Source organism: Alnus glutinosa, chromosome 1 (assembly GCF_958979055.1).
Source record: "Alnus glutinosa chromosome 1, dhAlnGlut1.1, whole genome shotgun sequence".
Taxonomy (NCBI): Eukaryota; Viridiplantae; Streptophyta; class Magnoliopsida; order Fagales; family Betulaceae; genus Alnus; species Alnus glutinosa.
In genome coordinates, this window is record NC_084886.1 from 25641950 (window position 1) to 25665627 (window position 23678).

Consider the following 23678-nt stretch of genomic DNA (forward strand, 5'->3'; position numbering starts at 1 on the left):
ATTAGTACTGAATCCACACACCAAGAATTCTGGTGGATGTTTACTAAGCATGTATTTCGAAACCAAAAAAAGCTTTTACCTGAATGTTTGAGTGCCAAATACTTAGGACAATTTCTCAGACGATGTCCATCCTCCTTGCAATAAATGCATATCCCTTTGAGCTTGCTCCTAGATTTTTTGACACCTATGGTGATTGGTTAAGCTTAAACATATCTTCTAAGTCTTCTCAAAGTGTGCTTTAAGCCCAAAATCATTGGAATTAATTGCATCTTTATTTAAAACCTGAAAACAATAAAACAACACAAAATCAAACAAATAACAATGCCAAAGAATTAACATATGTAGGTTAAGGGGCTTGAATGTACAATATTCAACACTTATCACACCCCCAAACTTACATATTGCTAGTCCTTTAGCAATACAAAACAAGAAATAAAACTGAAAAACAACAAGATAAATCCTTCTTTCGTGGCATGTACGATTGCATTTAGCGTATGCAACAAGCCTTTTAAACCCCTAGGACTCCCTAGTGGACGAGTGAAGTCTCGTGAGGGTTTGCTAGATTTGATATCCACAAACATTATGCAAGATCATGCTATATATAAGATTAAAGTGTCACAAAAACAATGATTCTCATTCATTAGCAAGCTTAACAAAATAAACTCTATCTTCACAATTTCAGGGAATTAAAAATTAAGCTACTAACATGGCATTATGAGATATCACAAGATTCAATTAGTGTAAAGTGAACTTAACACATAGTCATGGGGTTTCAAAAACTAATCTCAATCATGAATGGTTCAACACTTAAAATTTGCTGGACTTCCCATTAGAAAAAACAACCAAGGCATATGTATTTACTATTATTATTATTATTATATATATGCAGGCTGTGCAATGCTTAGCTCCCTTAAGCTTTCTAATTGACTCAAGTAACGAGTGTTAGGTCAATGACTCCAAAACCATATGGTTTTAGGGCATTAGGTGTAAAACACCCTAAAGACTTATTAACTCGAGTAAAAAAGGCTACGAAGCTAAACTTAGCCATTTTATCAATCAAAGAAAACTTCCACTTTTTGACGCGAACACTCAATGCTTAATGAGGCAAGAGATCTAGTTACTCAGTGAAAAGCTCAAAGCGATCAATATTCTTCTTGTCTTTTATTTTTATTTATTTTTATTTTTTTAATGCCAAGGTTATTTCTCCAATAAGTTACCCAACTACATCAAAGATATTGATAACAGACATAACTGATTTCAAATTTTATTTCCCACAGACTACATGCTAGTGTGCTTGTGAGAATCAAATTGAAACAAGTAATATCTCATGCTGCCAAAGAAAATAACAAAACTTCTTAATTCCCTAGTCAAGTGATCATGTGTTTATCATGTTAAGCTCACCAATGAAATACAAATCAAAATTAAAGTTCAACAAATTCTTAGAAATAGCATGATCTAGCAGTCATAATATCTATAACAGGACAACAAAATGTTTTTCCCACCCCCAAACTTAAACGATACATTGTCCCCAATGTATAGATAGAGATATAATACCGGGTGGAAGGAAAAAAAAATGGGGCTGGTTGTACTCCCCCAAACTTCAACGCAAGAATGCCTGTCCTAAAAAAAAAAAAAAACAAAAGCACTACTCCAGCTTTATAATAAGCATGAAGAAAATCAACAAGATAAGTTAGTAAAGTGGGTTGCTTCCCATTAGCGCTAAGTTTAATGTCTTCAGCCAGACAAACCAGATCCACATAGAAATCAAAAATAAAAATGAGGAAAGGTAAGAAAATCTCCTCTAGTCCAAGTAGATGGGATCTGTCAAGTGGATGGAAGTAGCATCTTCATTCTGTGCAACACCCTTTATGTAGGGCTTCAATATTTGGCCATTGACTTTGAACAAAGTGCCATCCTTTAGGTCTTGTAATTTGACGGGGCCATGTGGAGACACTGACGTGACAATGAAAGGGCCATCCCATCTGGAGTGATGCTTCCCTAGAAAGAGCTGGAGTTTGGAATTGAAAAGCCATACCTTTTGTTCTGGCACAAAGGACTTGGGCAGAATATGTCGGTCATGAAATGCCTTTGTCTTTTCCTTGTAAATGTGGGCATTCTCATATGCATCATTGCGCAGCTCCTCCAATTCTGTCAACTGCAGTTTCCGATGAGAGCCAGCTTCTTTCATGTCAAAATTGAACTGCATGATTGCCCACAGAGCTTTGTGCCCTAGTTCCACAGGACTTTGGCATGCCTTGCCATAAACAATCCGGTATGGAGACATACCGATTGGTGTCTTGTAAGCTGTGCGATAGGCCCAGGGAACACAGCGGCAGATTATCTAATCAGCACAATACTTGAATAACTCTGGATCTTCCCAAAAATAAGATCAGACTTGCTTGAAATAGCGGTCCTTGTCTTGTTTGGACCAATGAGAAAGGATTTGACCTGTGGCTCAATAGTTAACAATATCAACATACCAAGGCAGCTCCCTCAAAGTAATCTCAAATAGTTGCTCATCCGGGAAGGAATCATTAACTAGAATAGGCCGAGGTTTCTCAAACATAATCCGTGACAAGTGGTCGGCAACTACATTCTTAGTTCCCTTCTTGTCCCGTATTTCAAGGTCGAATTCTTGCAGAAGAAGTATCCATCAAATCAACAAGGGCTTAGTTTCTTTCTTGGCCAGTAAATGGCTCAGAGCCGCATGATCTGAGTAGATGATTACCTTGGATCCCAGAAGATATGAGCGGAATTTATCCAAGGCAAAGACAATGGCTAGCAGCTCTTTTTCTGTTGTTGTGTAATTGAATTGAGCATCCATCAGAGTCTTGCTAGCAAAGTAGATGACATGAGGAAGCTTGCCTTCATGTTGTCCTAGGATCGTGCCCAAAGCATAATCAGATACATCACACACGATTTCAAACGGCAAAGACCAGTCGGGAAGCTTCATGATGAAAGTGGAAAGTGAGTGGGAGTGGAAAGTGATCCTTTCGAGTATGGGAGTTGAGCTTGTGGTAGTCAATAAGACGCGCCATCTCGTAGTTGTGCGCTGGGTAATCAATTTGCCAGCTGAGTTCTCTACCACTATGATCCCAGACTTCTTTGGAACCACTTGGGCGGGGCTCACCCACTTGCTATCGGAGATAGGGTAGATGATACCTGCATCGAGTAATTTGACCACCTCCTTCATCACTACCTCCATCATATTGTGATTCAGCCGGGGCTGTGCCTCACGAGACGGTCGAGCATCTTCCTCTAAATGAATCTGGTGCATACAGATGGAGGGGTCAATGCCCTTCAAATAAGCTACAGTCCATCCAATAGCCTGTTTATGCTTCTTCAATAATGCTAATAAATTGTCTTCTTGGTCCTTTTGTAGATCTGAAGCAATGATGACCGGAAAGGTATCATTAGAGCTGAGGAAGGCATCCTTGAGCTTGTTTGGCAGTGGCTTCAATTCAAGCTTCAGTGGAGACTCAAGGGAAGGAATGGGATGAGTGCTTGAAGTTTGAGGTAGGGGCTCCTTGGGTAGTCTCCATGGATGAAAATCTGCACTAGCAGCTGTCTCTAGCAAGGCATTGACCTCATCAATGTATTGATTGGTGTTGAAGTCTTCAGAGCCAAAGTGAGTTGGGCAGTCTTCCAAAGGATCCCTTGCCAAAACACTGGGGAGTGAATCTTCTACAAATTCTTCAATTTTGTCCACAAAGAAACACTCATTCTGATCAGGTGCATGCTGGAATGCATTGAAGATATTTAGCCTGACCTTCATATTACCAAAAGAGATCTCCATGACTCCTGTACGACAGTTGATGCATGCATTGGCCGTGGCTAAGAAAGGGCGCCCAAGGATGACCGGGATCAGCTTCTCAAGATTGGGAATGGGCTCAATGTCAAGTACGATGAAATCCACTGGGAAGAAAAACTTATCTAATTTGATGATGACATCTTCTATTACCCCTCTTGGTTTCTTAATAGACCGATCAGCCAACTGTAGAATCACTGTGGTGGGCTTCAGTTCCCCTAGGCCAAGCTGCTGATACATTGAATAGGGAAGTAAATTCACACCTGCTCCTAGATCTAGGAGTGCTTTATCAATCTTACTCTGTCCGATGATACATGAAATTGTAGGGGATCCAGGATCCTTGAACTTCAGAGGAGTGTTGTACTGAATCAGGGAGCTCACATGCTTAGTAAGAAGGACTTTCTTGGGAATATGATTTCTGCTTTTCCTTTTCTGAGTACACAAGTCCTTGAGGAATTTTGCATAGGCAGGTACTTGCTTGATGGCATCAAGGAGTGGGAGATTGATTTTTACCTGTTTGAAGACCTCCATCATATCTTGTATTTTCTCTCCTTGTTTCCCAAAGTGAGAAGGTGCCTTGAGACGTTCCGAGAATGGAGCCTGAGGCTCATATGGTATCTCAAGAGTCGGAGCTGATGAAGAAGAAGCCTCAATGTTTACTTGCTTACCCTTTTCCTTCTGCAGATTATGTGGGATCGCAGTTTTCTCATCCACCTTTTCTTGCACATGATTGTCGACCCTTCTTCCACTACGCAATGTGGTGATGTGAAGTATTGCCTTCTACCATGTAGTGTCCCTTTGGGTTGGCCACCGGCTGACATGGAAGTGCCCCCTCTTCTCTCGTGTTGAGGGTATTAGTCATCTGTCCCATTTGAGCCTCTAACTTGGTGATGGATTGAGAGTGAGAGTTCACTATTTGATTTTGAGAGTCCAATTTCTGATTGATGTCACTCAGAAGTATCAACATCTAAGCCTGAATGTCAGAATCTGACTGAGGAGATGGTGTAGCCTGAGATTGCTGTTGTGGAGGGCGGTTTGTGGAAGAAGATTGGTAGGGTTGTCTGTTAGATTGAGCTTGATTGTGCAACCCTAGGACTGAGTTACTTGAAGCTTGAGCCTTCCATGAGAAATTGGGATGATTTCTCCACCCTTGGTTATAATTATTGGAGTATGGATCATTACCCGGATGTGAAAAAGTTGCATTGACTTGCTCCGTTGAATCATCAGAAAACTTTCCTGCAGTAGGACAATCATTTGTGTGATCCATAGGACTAGAACAGAATGAGCATGGTGCTTGCTGTGTGTGCATGTGAGTAGAATTAGGAGCAAACCAGCAACCATCATTTGATCTAATTTCCTAGTGATAGCATCAACTACTTGGGTAGCTACATATGAAGAATGTCCTATTTCAAAAAGACCTTCGGTCTTTGGTGCTTTAGGTGCAGACGCTCTACGTCTAGTGGTTGCATGCTGAATGGAATTATTACTCAAGTTTTCAAATAATGTCCATGCTTCGTCCTCACTTTTCATCATAAATGTTCCCCCACAAGATGCATTTACCATTTGTCTATTAGGCTCAGTCAAGCCTTCATAGAAGCTTTGCACTAGCTGACACTTCGGGACAGCGTGGTGTGGGCATGATCTAAGTAGGTCCTTGAGTCTTTCCCAGGTCTCATACAGTTTTTCTCCCTCATATTGGGAGATACTAGTGATATCTCTCCTAATATCATTGGTCTTTCCTATACGAAAAATACTTCTTCAGAAATTCTTGTTGCAATTGAGCCTAAGAAGTAATGGAGTTTTGTGCTAAGGAATGAAACCAATGTTTGGCTCTTTCCTTGAGGGAGAAGGGAAAAAGACGCATCCTTAGAGCGTCCTTGGTGAACCCGCTCAATTTAATGGTAGAACAAATTGCTAGGAATTCACTGAGAAAGTCGTAAGGATTTTCAGTACTAAGTCCTAGAAAAGATGGTAAACTTTGTATAGTGCTAGGCTTAATCTCATAGTGGGCTGCCGTAACATCTGGCAGCGTGAGACATGTGGGAGAAGTGTATGTGGTAGGGTGATAATGATCTCTCAAAGCCATAGGGTTATTGTCACCCATAGTCTCAGTGGTGCGCTCTCCTAGCAAATTAGAGTTCCTTTCGAATCTAAGTTGTCTAAGAGTGCGTTCCATGTCGGGGTCACAAGAAATTAAAGGCAATGATAGAGAACGACGACCCAGCATAAAACAAAAGAAAGTAAAGGTAAAAACAGAATAAAAGCTCACAAACGGCCCATAGGAATGCGGGAATTTAGCTGCTGCAGATGCTGATGGCGGTCAGCGAGGAAAACTGAAAGAGAAAAGGAAAAGAAAAACTAAAAGCAAAATTAGAAACAAAAATCATGAGTAAAAATAAAAATAAAAAGAAATAGAAAATAATGAAGCTAGAGTTAATCTTTAAAACTTAATAATGTAACCATTAAGCAGTCCCCGGCAACGGTGTCAAAAATTGATGTGGTCTTTTGTTTACCAAAATATATCAATAATAATTAACCACTCTCAATAAGACGAATCTTTGTAGGATAAGGCTATAGAGAGAGTGTCGAACCTCAAGGACTGCAGGGGTATTGTTATCAAGTTTATGAAGATTAAAAATAACTAAAGAAAAGATTGTTGATTTTGTAATTAACTAAAGTGCATAAAATAAACGTAAAATAGAATTGAAATATAAGAGAGAGAAAGAGTAGAGTATTGACTTCACCGCTATCCACACATCAATGGTTAATCATATTTAATTAGATAAATTCATTCTATGCATGTTATAAATAAACAAGAAATTACCATATTAAAGAATAAGTATAATCCATCTTCGGTTGGCACGGACCGTCTACTTAACCACTAAGATGCAGTACGACCCGTCTTCCCTAGGCATGGATTAGCTACATCTTTAATAGGATACATACAATCAATGGAAAAGTAGAACCCATTTTCGGTTGGTACGAATCTTCTACCTAAATTACACTAAACTAGGGTGTAGTACGATTCGTCCTACCTAGGCATGGCCTATCTAATCCTCTTGATCATATGTCAATTAAACCCATTGTATAATCATCATTCTCATAATCACAAAAAATTAGAATGATTTAAGTTCAATAAGGTAAAAAGCTTTCTAAGACAAGAGAAGAATTCTACCAATATTGATTATGAATTGAAGAACAATTGCATTAAAAGATGAAGAACAATATCAAATTGTAGCAATTCTCATAATTATACAACCAACATGCATAAACTAAAATTCTCTAAATTAAAATACAATCAAACAATTGTGTTTGGATAGGGCTACATCAATACCCTACAAAGGTTTTTAGCTGCTCATGACGTTGTTACAATGGCCTCCTGCCATGATTACTTCTTTTCAACTCTTCAAGCCTTTAAGAAGTTTTTCTCTGAATTTGCTCTAGGTAGCAGTGTGTATTTCTTCAATGTTTATAGGCCTATTTATAGAGATTAGGAAAGGCCTAGAAACTCTTGGAATTCAAGAAAAATCGTATCTTGAGTCTTCTTGTCCAAGTAGAAAATTGAAACTTTAATCCAAATAGGAAAATGATTCCAAATTCGTCCAGAATTGCGGTATTTTATTGCGGGGTGATTAACACGTAGTAAACATCCGAATTAAGGAAAAGCTAATTTTGACATTTTTTTTTTATTAGCTTTCCAACGCCACCAATTTCATCGCAATCTGATATCTGAACCAAAAGCTATGATCAAAACACTGTGACATGTGCAGAATCCAAATTTGAATCCAATCCGATTTTGACTCTTAGTGGAGAAATTCCGATTTAATCCTTCACTTGATTTGATTAAACTTAACCACATCATATAGGTCTTCTATTATGATTGGTGCCAAGGAATTAACATATGTAAGTTAAGGGGCTTGAATGTACAACATTCAACGCTTATCATATGGCAATAGCTTTGCTATTTTCCTTTGTCTCATTCTTCTATTCTTTACATTTCCATTCTGAGAAAGAAGTTTTACCAACCATCATACCAGACTTTGGTTCCATCATGCTATCCGATGCTATACTCAATCCAGACGAAGAGTAAACATCTTTGCCTTTAAGCTTATGTCTGAATTCATCAAAAGAGTGTATAATGGATCTAAGGATTTCATCAATCTTAGATTGATCATCAACCTCAGCATCAAATAAACAATTTTGTTTCAATTTGAGAACCTCACTCTATATTGAAACAACTTCAGTCATTTTGGTATCTATGCCCTATTTGGGAATATGATATTTTACTTCCAGATATTCCAACATATTTGAAACAATCTTAACATTTTGCAACTTTTCATAAAACTTAGGTGCTAATGATGTCAAGATGAATTCTCTTGCCACATCATTAATATGCTGCCATTGATTGTAATTATTTACTTCAACGTCACTCTCTTTTAATGCATGGTAGACATGATGAGTTGTGCCCTTCTAGTGTCATAGATTTATTATAATTATATTTCCAATCTTCATAGGTAGATTCAGAATTATAATAACAGGACCAACATGTATTATAGAAGGATCAAATGATGAAAAAACTGTCAAAAAAAAAAAAAAAAAAACCAAGACATATATCAATTTAGCAAATAAATATAATACGAAAACTCAATGACAACATATAATATTTAAAATGAAACAACAACCTAATCCTGTAATTGAAAAACACACTCCGAAGGGAGCAGAGCCCATAGCCAAGTCGAGGTTCCTTTAATCACCTTGATTTAGGCGAGACTACTTTCCCATTATTAACATCCTTTAGATATTAGCATCTTGCTGCTTTACCTTTAGTCTCTAATTTTGTGATAATAGAGCACCGAAGGGAGGTTAATATTCTAAATTAGTCAAATGTATACCATAAAATAGATTTTATGTGTTTGTCAACTAACTCTACAGAAGTGTGGTTGTTCTTAATAGATAACCATATCTCCTCTATCTCTTAAGGAAGTCTAGTCTTGTAATCTGCAAAATAAAGACACCCTTCAAAGGGAGCATGACCCATGGCCAAGGCGATGTGCCCTTACTTCATTATTGTAGCTTGCTTTTCTAATTGGATTACCTTCTCAATTTTATAAGCGATCCCAACTACATTAGGTTTCTTGTCTCATTATGTAACGCCCCGAATTTGAGCCTGCAAATTCATAAGCAGAAACCTCCGGTTTCCACGTGACATTACTACATCAGAGATAAACTCTCGCAGCGGAATATATTTTTTTTCTTCTAAAGCCTTAGGAATTGATAGCATAACACATTTAGAGCTGACTGAAATACCTCGATTCGTTTATTAAAAGTTACTTAGGTTTATCTTTACATCCTATATGCACACTAGGTGCATCAAAATTAGTGCCACAGGCGGCACATAAGCATATAACATAAAACATGTCGAACATGACATTGTTATAAATATTTACATGCCATAAAACAAAATACATATAAGTGCAACTAGTAATTTCTAAGCTAGCACATGATAGTTCGTTGATGGTTTCAAAAACCATCAAAACTGGCATATGGGTCCATGCCTTCATTCTCCAGATCTGCATCAGTAACTATGCAAATATGGCGTTATCATATTTGCATAGACAAACAAGTGTGTCATCTATTTTCATATCTACGTCACCATCAATCTAATAACAGTTCATATAGAATGAAAATGTAAGGGTTGTATGAATATGCATCGTAGTAACTATTTAGTTTGTGTTTTAGGATCATCTTACTTCAGACCTCTCGTTCTAGGTTATTTGAACCCGTTCACGTCCTTTGCCTCACACTTAAAGTCTTACCTGTTTGCACTGGAATCCTACCAGTCCCAGCATTAGTTATATTATTAGGCCTTCGGATACCCCTGGGTCACTATGAACCCCCTGGATCCACTGACTAGCCTTCCTTCCCCTTGCTACTACATCAGCTTGTTGATGGCTATCTCATCAGCCGTTATATTAATTGGACACAACATGCAATGCATGAACAACCACATGCAATAAACACACACCACACAGTCCTAATGAAACATAGAATCATTCCTCAATAAGTACATCCATACTTACCCTCTTCCCCGTGTAGTCCTTAGACTTCTTTTCTGTATAAAAAAATCCATCCATACAATAATGTACAAATCAATTATCTATCAAACAAATCATTGTTTATAGACCCTCATCTCTTTATATTTATTATTATCCATCACTTCATTATATTTGAGACGATCACTTAAGATAATCGTAAAACCTTGGTTCATAATTTGATGACGAGGCTATATGACCAATTCCACCAAATATGAACTTGAAGGTTTAAAATATATCATAAGGACAACTCATGAAGGTCATAAAATCAGTCATGAGGACAGTGAAATTTAAATACGAAATATAAACACGATCAACTCATGAAAGTCATAAGATCAGTCATGAGGACAATGAATTTTAAATAAGAAATATAAATACGATCAACTCATGAAAGTCATAAGATCAGTCATGAGGACAACGAAATATAAATACGAAATATAAATACGATCAACTCACGAAAGTCATAAGATCAATTATGAGGACATTGAAATATAAGTATGAAATATAAATACGATCAACTCATGAAAGTCATAAGATCAGTCATGAGGACAATGAAATTTAAATACGAAATATAAATACGATCAACTCATGAAAGTCATAAAATCAGTAATGAGGACAATTAAATGTAAAAGCAGTTTATATTACCCTTTACTTTAATTCTTTTATCTCTTAAGCTTATTGGGTCTTTTAAACAATTCATAAAAAGTAATGAAATCAATAGTAAGGAAGAAGTGTCAAGATTTACTTACCAATTTGATTTGGAGAGAAAAATAACTTCAAGAACACCAAAGTGGTTGTGTGGTAGAAGGAGAGAAAAAGGGAGAGAAAACCAAAGCACAAAGCTTTCAAGGAAGTTGTCTAGGATTTGTGTGGAAAACAAGGAGCCTTGCATGCTTATTTATAGGAGGAAGGTAGGGGTATTTAGGTCCAAAATGTAATAAAAGAATTAGCTTATTGGATAATGTCTTGTAAATTTGGAATTTAGAATTTTCGTCCAACTAAAGGGCAGCCTACTCCGAGAATTATTTTGATGGTCAAACCTACTTCGATTGACGTGAAATTTTGAGGGTAGATAGAGGACTTCATGACAAACATTTTCTCTTTTTGGTTCGTCTCATTTTGAGTTCGTTTTGACGTAGTTTCGGTCAAGTCAAAGTTTATGTCTATAAAGCCAAAATATCTTTTATCCACTTTCTGCGTTCACACTTGCTTTATTGATTTTTCCTCCTTTTCATGATTACTTTTGAGATATCCTATCCTTTCATCATTACTCTTGTTGTTTATACATAAATGTTTCTAGAAGCATGGAGATATTATTCTTGACAGTTTTTCGTTTAATATCGCCAGTTGGGTTATTTAGGCTCGGGTCAAAAAGTCAACTGGTGGACTTTTTGCTAACTTTTTCCATATGGTAGATCTTTCTTTTGTAAGCACAACGGTTTTTGAATTATCTAAATCTGAGTTCGTTTGTCCTATTTTCGGTTCAATCAAAGTTTAAAGCTTAAATGTAACTTTTAAGTTTTTAAGGGTTTTTAGGTTTTGATCTTTTAATTTTTCGAAACAACTTTAGGTTTGCTTATAAAAATATGTGGATATTGTCTCCTCAACAATATCAATGATTTCTTAAGAGCTTGAATTTACTGGGCGTTACACATTAGGTAATAGGCATAATTTTATCTCCAACTCTCATTAAGGAAAACATTGTCAACCCTAAACCTTTCATCTAAACTAGACATGGTAACCCTAAAAAAATTAGATTACCTCATTCCAATCACATTGGAATCATGTCTTAGGTTTTATCGAGTTTTAACTCCTAAACTAATCCTTATTCATAACTTCTTAAATTGTGAATCTTAAACATCTCATTCCAACTAAGTTGGAATCACTTATGTTTAAGTCTTGTGAAAAAAATCACAACAAATTCTTTACGAAATTATCACAACCCGAAATATTATTAGGAAAATTAGATCACAAAAATATTATATTAAGAATTTTCAGATCTATACTTTTAGGGTTTATGGGTTAAGATTAGGATTTGGGAAAATCATAAATAATCCATAGGGTTGCCGCCTCTTAGGTTGAGGAGCCTTAGGTATTGCACTCCAAGAATAGCAGCCGGCCATCACATCCAAGCGATGTCATAATCATGGGTTAGACCCATGGTTCTTCTACTTTGCTTGATCACAAGTAAAACTCATGTCCTAGCAAGCATTGTTCATAAATCACTATGCTTCCAAAAAACATTTATACAAGATCAAACATGTACCAAGAATTTAAAATTCCAAACTTGGTATGTATTAGAAAACATAAGGAAACGTGTTGAGAAAAAATTCAAAAACCGTTTAGACTTTTCCAATGACTTAACCAACATTTTTACATGCAAAATTAATTGTCACATCAATTTTTAAACACTCAAAAATCATGCTCAAAAAAATGGAAGTAAAACAGTTGCTGCTGGAATTCTGAAATTCCAGATCCGTCGACGAACGAAGAACGGATCATAACTCTTTCGATTTTCATCAAAACTTAAATCCATTTGAACCATTGAACCAAACACAATTTTTACATGCAGAAAAAAATCTCAAAATAATTTTAGGATTTGTCTAAAGCATCCTAAAAAATTCATAACTACAGCAGCCCTTGCTGTAAAAATACATCAACACTGTTCGGTACAGTAAAAAGTAATTAAAATACAAAACTTGCTCCTATTGACTTGTAACGTTTCAGAGCAGATTCTTACATGTTAATAAATATGTTTTAGGACCAAAAACGATCAATCAAAATCCTCAGAGCTGTTGGATTAAAAATTAAACACATGCAATATATCATAAAGCCGAAAAACATGAAGAACATATATAAAAACTAAACCAAGTTTTCTTTAAGTTTACTCTGATATGACTTGTTGGGGATAATGCACATATAGAGTAAGCACAACGAAAACTGATCCTAGGAAAAATTTTGCTTTAAGATAAATAGGGCTAGATAAATTAAATACACTAGTTCGGGGTGCTTACAATTGAATTCGGCCTCTGCTAGGCATGTAGGGCTATTTAACTTTGGCTGACATTCTCCTTGCATGTTGAATGATCAAGAAGACGTTCTTGATGTTCTTGGTGTTCTCAATTAAAATTCCAAATCTTCTCTTTGATAATTGATTGTGACCGTGATTGTGGACTCACATACTATTGATACAACAAATTGGTCATTTATGCTTCACTATGGTACTCTATTTATAGACTTGGATTTACAATCATTATTAGCTTAGGATATAGAAAAAGGAGTTGTAGTAGAACTAGGACTGGAGTCATGGATGAACTAAGACTAGACCTACAGTAGAACTAGGACTGAATACATAGTAGAAATAGGACTGGATCCATAGTAGAAATAGGATTGGAGTCTTGGATGGATTAGGACTTTAAGTCCTAATCACTAGGGTGTACGACCAAGGGGAGAAAAGACACCCCTTGCCATTGCACCACATGGCCATGGGGAGAAAAATTCTCCCCATGCATCTAGGGCTAGGGTTCATTATTACACACTCTTAAGCATAGGCTTCGATTTTATCCCTTAGGCCCAATGCTCTTTTAACTCCACTTAAGCCTTTTTGTAATAAATTTCAAGAGCCCAACTTCTTTAATTGCTTGAGCCATTAGGAAATAAATTCCTAAGTCCAATCATTTGTAAGTAATAAGCTACTTAGGAATCATATTATTTTTGCCCACGTTTTATCAAATAAAATAATCCAAATAAATAAATGGATAATGGAGGCCCAAATCAAATGCTCAATTTACATCAACTCAAAGAGGGACCTAAAGGGAAAAATACAATTAGCTTCAATAGATCTGTGACAGTATCACATGACATTATTAATCACAATTGATTCCACTAAACAAATGTGACTACACTCTAATATACATTTTCAAATTAATGAATTAATTCATCTGACGTACTTATTTATTACATATTACCCCTCCATGGAATCATTCTATAGTTGAACCAAAGTCAATACACTGTAACTTTATTCACTACCTATTTTCCTTGATAACCTGATTTAAGTACATGATATATCCTTTTTGTACCTTATGAGATTTCATTTCACCTTGCACAAAACAAAGTTTCAGTAAATACCACTGAAACACTCAGGTTCGAGCTTTTAGAATAATCGTTCCAATTAAATCTACATCAAGGAAAATATTCTTTATCACTCTGTTAACATGACAATGGATTTGAATTTCTTCTTGAAGAAGGTGTTTCCACAATGCTACATGCACAATTGTTGTAACTTATGACAAGTCATGAGATGACAAGTGTCACACGCCTATTTGAAGCTAGTTTTATTTTTCCCTTTGGGTCACTCTTCGAGTTGATGTAAATTGATCATCTTGGTAGGCTTCAATTTTGGCTCTATTGATCATCATGCTCATCATTTCACGTAGTCATCAATCTCATGCTATCATAACATGAAATCTTTAACACATCGTAAAATCCATAAAACATATTTCCATTCTCTATTTCATAAAACATACTTTAAAGCTTATAAACCATCAATAAATTGTATTTCAACATAGTTCAAGATATTGAAAGCAATCTCAAACAAATACTATCACAAAATATTACCGGCTCGAATCACCACAAATATAGCATTTTATAATATCATAAAAGCTACTAAAAATTAGTATCTTTTCTCAGTGAGTTAAATACTCACATTGGCAGCTTGACCAATGGCTTATAAAGAATTTCTCCACACAAGACACGCAGTGTACCACTGTATAATACATTGTAATGACACATTGAAACTAGCCCACAACATTTCTAACTCTAAATCCCACCAAGGTTCTTGATTTACTTCAAGAGCCATAACCCATGGAAACCCATAAAATTTCAAGGGTTCCATTTGACAACCCAATAACTTAAAACACTAACTCATAAGAAAATCTTAGGGCTAAACACCAAAATCCCAATTTCAACACTTGAGAAAATCTAGGGGTTTGGGTCTTACCTTGATTTCTCACCAAAATGAAACCCAACGCTTGGAGATGGTTTAGAACACTTCTACACAAGAAACATCTAGAGAAATTTGAGATATTAAGCTCAAACTCCAAAAGATTAACCAAAGATAGAAGAAAAGCTATGCTTTTCGGATTTTCCTCAAATCGATCAGTGAAAACAATGATTTCATGAAAAGGATTGTGTTTTTGGTGTCGGATTTGAGTTTGGAAGCTTCAAAATATAAGGATCTGGGGTTTATGTGTAAACCCTAGGAGAGAGAAGAGAGGATTTTTGTGAGAGATAGGAGAGGAAAGAGAGAATTGAGCTGAAAATGCGTTCAAGCAATTTCTATCCAGGCCTGTCCAAACAGGTTAGTAAGTTGTCGGGATATGCCAAAATGAAACGCGCATGCTGACTCTCAGGTCGCACCGTTTGAACACCAAAATGTCATGTGCGGGCATCTTTGCACCTGGGACTCTTGGCCAACATTGTCCACCAGCTGTCCGAAGATGGCAGCGAACAGCACCCTGTCCAAATACAGGGAATGCCCTGTTCGGACACCCAACCCTAAAACTAGACTCTACAAAATTTATAAGTGTTCTTTTCCTCATTTTACCTAACTACTTACTTAATTAACCTAATTTGTGTTTTAAACTCTAATTTAATATCTTGGACGGTACATTTGCGACAAACTCTAACACTATCAGCGACAAAAAAATGCCATCCCTAATGATACCATATCAGCAACAACCCTAAATTCATCCCTAATAAACTTTCTCGATGGGACAAATGCGATGACTATTAGTGATGATGTCGTGGCCACTAATACTATTTTAATCATGAACAATGACTTTAATGAGGGACCTTGTCAAAAATTTTACTTTCTATTACGAACAAGAGTTTAGGTATTTCTAGGATTTCAAGAATAATGTTTCATATGATAAAAGAACTAGTTGTTCTACAAGAGATGATTTTTTATATTCCCATACACAGGTAATCTATTTTATTTCTTTATTAATTAAGAAAATTTGACATGTTTTCAAATTTTCTTTCATACATAGAAGTTTGGATACACAATCATGAGTCGTTAGCAGCCAAGATCTTAAAGGTAAAATATTTTCCTCAAGGATCAGAATTCTTTATGCGAATTCGGGATGGACCCTCTCATGTATGGAAGAGTATATGGTCGGCTAGGGCGTTATTAAAAGAGGGTCTTATTTGGAGAGTTAGGACTGAGGAATTGTTAGTATTTTATGTTGGCAACATTCTAGTTGACAAAACACTTTATGTGACTAGTCTTCAAGTTATATGGACAGTGTTCGTTTCAAGCCATGTGACTAGTCACAAGTTTCTAGAAGATGTCCACGAAGATTCCATGTATTTTCCAAGTTAGATCAACCGGTTCCAATGCAATCGTCCAAACAGGCCTTTGAAGGCTTCCAGACACCCCGCAGTGTCTAGAAGCTTCAACGTTAAAGATGTCCGGACGTTCGAGTAACACCATCCGGACGCTAGGTCCAACTACTCCAAGTTGTACACGGAGTTGGATTTCAGTCGACACTATTTGGGAAATTTCTGCAAGACATCCAGACGACGTGGCAACACGTCCGGACGCTACCCAGCGTTACAGAATATTTCAGGTTTCCTTTACGGATGCAGAAAGGAGTGACAGTGAAGACAGTCCATATGCTCGGCCAAGAAGTCCAAACGTGGTCCTATTATGGGAAGAATCACGCTATTCTAGAAAGGCGGTCGCAGAAGACCGTCCGGACAGGGCTAACTTTCATCCTGATGCCAACTCGTCAAAGTCCAAATTTGAGCAGAATTAGGTTTTTTGTAAGCCTATAAATAGATGGCTATAGGCTTGTTGTTAGTATTTTATGTTGGCTACATTCTGGATGACAAAAACACTTTATATAATGGTTGCTATTCAAACATGATTATCAGTGTTATTCAGTATCTTCAAGTTTTATGGACAGTGTGTATCTCAAGCCATGTGCCTTGACACAAGTTTCTAGAAGATGTTCATGAAGATTCCATGCAAATTCCAAGTCAGCTAGCCGATTCCTGTGCAACTGTCATGACGGGCCTTTGAAAGCGTCCGGATGCCCTGCAGTGTCTAGAAGCTTCAGCGTTGAAGACATCAGGATGTCAGGGCATTACCGTCCCAATGCCAGGTCAACCTTCTCCAATTTCTACTCGGAGTTGGATTTCAGTCGACACTTATTTGGAAAGTTTATGCAAGACGTTAGGACGACGTGGCAACTTGTCCGGACGATATCCAGCATTCTAAAATCTTTCGGGTTTCCTTTACGAGCACAGAAAGGAGTTACAAGGAAGACCGTCTGAATGCTCCGCCAAGCCGTTCGAACGTGGTCCTAGTTTGGGAAGAATCGCGCTATTCTGGAAAGACGATCGCAGAAGACTGACCCGATGAGGCTATCTTCTGTCCGGACGCTCCACAGCCAGAGTCTAAATTTGTCTAGAATTAGGTTTTCTGAAGCATATATAAAGAGGGCTCTAGGCTTGTTATTTGGAAGAATTCAGTATAGAATTCCACAGTGCCTAGAGAGGGTGTTTAGGGAGAATTAAAGATCTGCTAGCTCTCTAGCCGTTGCCGGTGTGTGCTACCTTTGTTTGTGTGAAGTCTATCTTAGGGGTCGACCCTAAGGTAAAGGAATTCATCAAAGACCCCTTCAAGTAGGAGACTTGGTTGAGAAGCGTTAATGACGGGCTTCGTTTTATAGTTAAAGGTATGACTACAGCAATAGTTTTTGTGAGTACGAGTGCTTTGTAACTTGCTTTGTCTTTAGAAAGTAAATTTCCTGGGTTTGGCTGCCCCGAAGTGGTTTTTCTCTTCACAGAGTTTTCACTTCGTCAACAAATATCTTGTCTCTTTTATTTTTTCGCATTTAAGATATTTTGTTGCACACAAACACACACTAGGTTGTTTAGAAGTTGTTAGTATTTTGGCCTCATTCTGTGTTTGGACAAAATCACTTAAGTGTAAAGATGCTGTAAACAGGGATTCCACTATTCAGAGTCTGTAAGTCAGAAAAATTCAAGTTCCCTGTCAGCCGTCCGGACGGCCATCTGTCCACTGTTCCATCCGTCAGGATGACGTGTCATCCCATTCGGACACTAGACAGACCAGCATCATCCGTCCGAACGAAGTGTTCATTCCGTCCGGACCCCATACTGTATCGAGAAGTTTCTGTGCCAGCTTGCATCCGTCCGGACGTTTCAGTAGCATGTCCGGACGCCTCCCAGTACTCGATCAGTTTCTGATTTCTTTCCAAGTTCCAAGAAAGGGAAGATCAATCAACCGTCCGGACGATGTGGTATCCCGTCCGGATGCGCGTCTCCGTAAGGCAAGAATTGCAATTCAAATATGACCGTCCGGACGTCTGACAGCTGTAGTCCGGACGCGCGTGCATCAAAGAAGGAAATTGCTGATTCGACTTCTACCGTCCGGACAACTGCCTATCATGGTCCGGACGCGCGCATTACCGATATGGAAATTGCGTGTTGAAGAATAGCCGTCCGAACGCTCATACCCCATGGTCCGGATGCTCTAGAGCCTTATAAGGAAATTACTTGCAGTGGACGTGCGACCGTCTGGACTATGTCCTTAAACAGGAAAGATTTCTCTGCAAAATTTTCATAAAAAACTTGTCACACAGTTGTCCGTAAGGATGGCCCATGTCCACCGTCCGGACGGTGCCCAAGTATATTTTGCCTGACGCTCATTTGAGCCCCCAGCCAATAAATAAAGGCCCCTGGGCACTGAGAACTGCAAGAATTCGATGTGAATTCCATTAGAGCTCAGAGAAGTCATCAATCCTTCTGAAGCCGTTTTACAAGTGTGATGTGCTGTAAACCGAAGTCTATCTTAGAGGTCGGCTCTAAGGTAAGGAGTTCCATTGAAGACCCCTTCAGGTAGGTGAACCTGGTTGGGAAGCATTCGTGTTGGGTTACACGTCAGAGATCAAGGTACGACCACTGCATCGGTACATGTGAGTGTTACTGTCTTGTATCTATCTATGTCTTCTGAATAGTGGAATTCCTGGGTTTGGCTGCCCCGGAGTGGTTTTTCTCTTAACTGAGTTTCCACTTCGTCAACAAAAATCTGTGTCATTTACTTTCCGCTGTGCTTTAATTTTTGTTGACACTTATGCACACACTTTATTTTTAGAAGTCAGTTCAATTTTTCAGAAGTCATATTTTATTTTCACTTGTTATTTGTAAGAATTCAGTATAGAATGTCATAGTGCTTAGAAAGGGTATTTAGGGAGAATTGAAGATCCACTAGCTCTCTAGTCGCTGCCAAAATGTGCTCTTTGTTCGTGTAAAGTCTATCTTAGGGGTCGGCCCTAAGGTACAGGATTCCATCAAAGACCATCTTATCTTAGGGGTCGACCCTAAGATACGATGGTCAAATTGACCATAGGCTAGTTGAACCTAGGATCTAAAAATTCTGGCATTTCCTCTAGCTTGCAGCACCATAAGAATTGAGCAGTTATTTGTATGATTTTTGTACTTTAAGATTGTTTATTCACTGCTTCTGTACTGAATCTGAAATATGCCTTGCCCTCTATGAGCAAGTAAAAATTTATCTTGTCCTTCATGGTACAAGTAAAACAATTCGGTGCTGTATCTCAGGGGGAGTGTATCAAATGAGGATGGCTAGGCCCTAGTAAGAGTAAGGTTTGACTTTTGGCTAATCTGTCACAGATTCTCTCTCTTCTTTAGGAAATCTGGTTGCCCTTGTCATGACTTTTGGCTAATCTTTCACACACACGCATTGCATGAGTTGAGTTGCCTATTTGAATTTTCTATTTTCAGTAAAACTATTTGTGCTAAATGAAATCTCAACTCTCATTTATATCTCTGTTTAGTTTTTGAGATGTTCTCTGATTGTGTTATCAGTTGATTATACATGCGTGTTCTAACACTGACTTAAGGAAATTTGATCGCTGTAAATTTTCCTCCGCTTTTCTGGTGTTTCAGTGTGGAGCATCCGGATGGTCTACATTGACGTCCGGACGGCTCTCTCTTGGAGTTTGGACGGAGATGGAGCCCACATTTCCGGACAGGACCTGACGGAGTCCGGATGTGCGCTATCATCATCGTCCGAACGGTCTCTCTATATCATCCGGACAGGCGCAACCAATCTGCTCCTTTCCGAGGCAGCGAGCATCCAGACGTCATCAACCCACCGTCTGGACGGGGACCCCACAGAGGCTATAAATATCCCTGCTCGTCGCATTCTCACTCTACCCCACAAAATCTCACTTTTGGCTGGTTGTGAGTTCCCTTTTTTGTGAGTTTTTTTGGCTTTTATCATTTTTCTCATATTCCAGGAATTGTGTTTCAACCCTTATCTCTTCAGTTTTTTTTAAAACTGTTAGAATGTTATTTATTTTTGGAATATGAGATGCATATATTTGCCATGTTAAAATTTCTTGGACTTAGTTGTGATATTATTTTGTATTTAGTTTTTTCACAAGTCCTTTTTACTGCTGTTATTCTGCCAAATTTTTCTTATCCTAACAAGAATATTTTTTTGGAATATTTTTCTTTGGGAAATTCTTGTTGGATCTTTTGCAGAATCATGTCTGCCGGCAGTCCAGCCCGCAGGGTTCGTCAGAGGCTTATGGAAGATAGAGCTGGAATTCAGGCCAAAATTATGGACCGCTCCGTCATTGCTGAGCGGAACATCCTTCGGGCTGATATCATGGTGCCACCGCTGGACAACATACTTGACATCGTCCAGACATACAACTGGGGATATCTCCACAGCTGTGCTTGTGTGGTGTACACCAGATTGGTCAAGCTATTCTACGCCAACCTGGGGGTTGTGCAGAATGATGATCATGGAGTGGTGCTTCAGTCCTCCGTTGCAGGCCATCTCATCATTGTTGATCCTCAGGTCATCAGTCACATCATCCGAGTCCCAATGCTCGAGATTTCGGCCAGCCCATACAATGAGGTGGTGCTTCCTCCATCCCTGGATGATCTCAGGGAATTCTTCCTCGCTGTTCCCCAAGGTGAGGAGCGCTCTACTGCGATCCGGATTGGTGCCCTGTCATCCACCCACCGCATGTTGGCCAAGATAATTTAGCAGAACATCTGTCCTATTGCCCGCACAGTGATCTGATCCTGAAACGGGCCCAGTTTGTCTATGCAATCCACCTCTGCTTGCCTTTCATCCTGTGCAAGCACATTTTCGGGGTTATGATAGAGGCCGGTGATGAGAGCACTGCTGGTCTTCCGTTTGGTTGCCTCCTCACTCAGATTATTCTTCAGTCGGGCATCAATGTCAATGGCGAACCGAAGATGAAATCCAGCAGCCCATCAGTAAGTAGACATTAATGAAGTCTAATGCGCAGCTGCAGAAAGATGACTCCGATGATGAGGTGCCTCCACCTGTTGCTATGCCAGTCGGTTTTCCAGATATGGCTTCATCCTCACATACTGTTCTGCCATCTGAGCCAAAGGTGAATTATGCTCAGATTATGGAGGCTCTTGCTGCACTTCAGGGAGGGATGAGCAGTATGCAGGTGTCTATGTCCTCCATGCAGCAGTCTATGTCCTCCATGCAGCAGTCCATCTCATCCATGCCGCTAGCTGTGCACTCCATCGACAGGCGCATGGAGCAGAATTAGTTGGACCTTCAGGAGTGCCTGAAGTATCATCATCCTAGCAGCAGTGATGATGAGGATGTTGCAGATGGGATTTTACCCATGCCTGAGGATGTTTGATTCCTTCTTATGTTTGTAGACTTTTTATTGCCTTTTGTTATTTTGAGACAATTTCTGCTTTGTTAAAACTTTTTGGATATATATTACTCTGTTTCCCGGGTCCTTCTGAGACCGTTAGGGGGAGTAATTTTTATGACAGTTAGTTTTTATTACTCTTTTTTACCATTTGTCCCTTTGAGACAAAAAGGGGGAGTAATTTTTATTTTGGACCGGGAATGTATTTCCAAACCGGTCAAGTAATTTTTGTCCCAGAATGGCCAAAGGGGGAGTTTGTTAGTATTTTGGCCTCATTCTGTGTTTGGACAAAATCATTTAAGTGTAAAGATGTTGTAAACAGGGATTCTACTATTCAGAGTCTGCAAGTCAAAAGAAATTCAAGTTCCCTGTCAGCCGTCCGGACGATCGAGCCATCTCGTCCGGACGCCCATCTGTCCACTGTTTCATCCGTCCGGACGACGTGTCATTCAGTCCGGACGCTAGACAGACCAGCATCATCCGTCTGGATGAAGTGTTCATTCCGTCCGGACCCCATACTGTATCGAGAAGTTTCTGTGCCAGCTTGCATCTGTCCGGACGTTTCAGCAGCTTGTCCGGACGCCTCCCAGTACTCGATCAGTTTCTGATTTCTTTCCAAGTTCCAAGAAAGGGAAGATCAATCAACCGTCCGAACGATGTGGTATCCCGTCCAGACGCGCGTCTCCGTAAGGCAAGAATCACAATTCAAATATGACCGTCCGGACGTTTGACAACTGTGGTCCAGACGCGTGTGCATCAAAGAAGGAAATTGCCAATTCGACATCAGCTGTCCGGACGACTGCCTATCATGGTCCGGACGCGCGCATTACCGATATGGAAATTGTGTGTTGAAGAATAGCCGTCCGGACGCTCATCCCCCATGGTCTGGACGCTCTAGAGCCTTATAAGGAAATTACTTGCCGCGGACGTGCGACCGTCCGGACGATGTGCCATCCCGTCTGGACGATGTCCTTAAACAGGAAAGATTTCTCCGCGAAATTTTCGAAAAAACTTGTCGCACAGTTGTCCGTCCGAACGGCCCATGTTCACCGTCCGGGCGGTGCCCAGGTATATTTTTCCTGACGCTCATTTGAGCCCCCAGCCTATAAATAGAGGCCCCTGGGCACTGAGAACTGCAAGAATTCGGTGTGAATTCCATTAGAGCTCAGAGAAGTCATCAATCCCTCGGAAGCCGTTTTACAAGTGTGCTGTGCTGTAAACCGAAGTCTATCTTAGAGGTCGGCTCTAAGGTAAGGAGTTCCATTGAAGACCCCTTCAGGTAGGTGAACCTGGTTGGGAAGCATTCGTGTTGGGTTACACGTCAGAGATCAAGGTACGACCACTACATCGGTACATGTGAGTGTAACTGTCCTATATCTATCTATGTCTTCTGAATGGTGGAATTCCTAGGTTTGGCTGCCCCGGAGTGGTTTTTCTCTTAACTGATTTTCCACTTCGTCAACAAAAATCTGTGTCATTTACTTTCCGCTGTGCTTTAATTTTTGTTGACACTTATGCACACACTTTATTTTTAGAAGTCAGTTCAATTTTTCAGAAGTCATATTTTATTTTCACTTGTTATTTGTAAGAATTCAGTATAGAATGTCATAGTGCTTAGAGAGGGTATTTAGAGAGAATTGAAGATCCGCTATCTCTCTAGTCGCTGCCAAAATGTGCTCTTTGTTCGTGTAAAGTCTATCTTAGGGGTCGGCCCTAAGGTACAGGATTCCATCAAAGACCCCTTCAAGTATAGGAGACCTGGTTGAGAATCGTTCACGATGGGCTTCGTGTTATAGTTAAAGGTATAACTACGGCAATAGGTTTTGTGAGTACGGGTGCTTTGAAAGTAGCTTTGTCTTTAGTATAGTGGATATCCTGGGCTTAGCTGCCCTAGAGTGGTTTTTTTCTTCACAGAGTTTACACTTCGTCAACAAATATGTTGTCTCTTTTATTTTTCGCATTTAAGATATTTTGTTGCACACGAATACACACTTTGTAATTTAGAAGTCA

At 38.9% G+C, this 23678-nt stretch overlaps 1 protein-coding gene across 1 annotated transcript; it reads right to left on the reverse strand.

Moving 5' to 3' along the window:
• Positions 1-1801: 1801 nt before the first annotated feature.
• Positions 1802-4775, reverse strand: LOC133858325 (uncharacterized). Its single transcript, XM_062293791.1, has 3 exons — positions 4593-4775; positions 2729-4486; positions 1802-2341 (listed from the first exon to the last, which is right to left on the reverse strand). Exons 1-3 carry the CDS (start codon positions 4773-4775, stop codon positions 1802-1804), a joined length of 2481 nt encoding a protein of 826 aa, XP_062149775.1.
• Between the last annotated feature and the right edge of the window lie 18903 nt (positions 4776-23678).

Bases quoted from the DNA above. Each gene is read 5' to 3' on its own strand.
- LOC133858325 (XM_062293791.1), bottom strand. From the start codon at position 4,775: ATGTTGATACTTCTGAGTGACATCAATCAGAAATTGGACTCTCAAAAT. The intron at 4,487-4,592 runs GTAGAAGGCAAT...CATAATCTGCAG, and splicing joins ACCCAAAGGGACACTACATG to AAGGAAAAGGGTAAGCAAGT. The intron at 2,342-2,728 runs GTAATCATCTAC...TGTGCTGATTAG, and splicing joins CATATCTTCTGGGATCCAAG to ATAATCTGCCGCTGTGTTCC.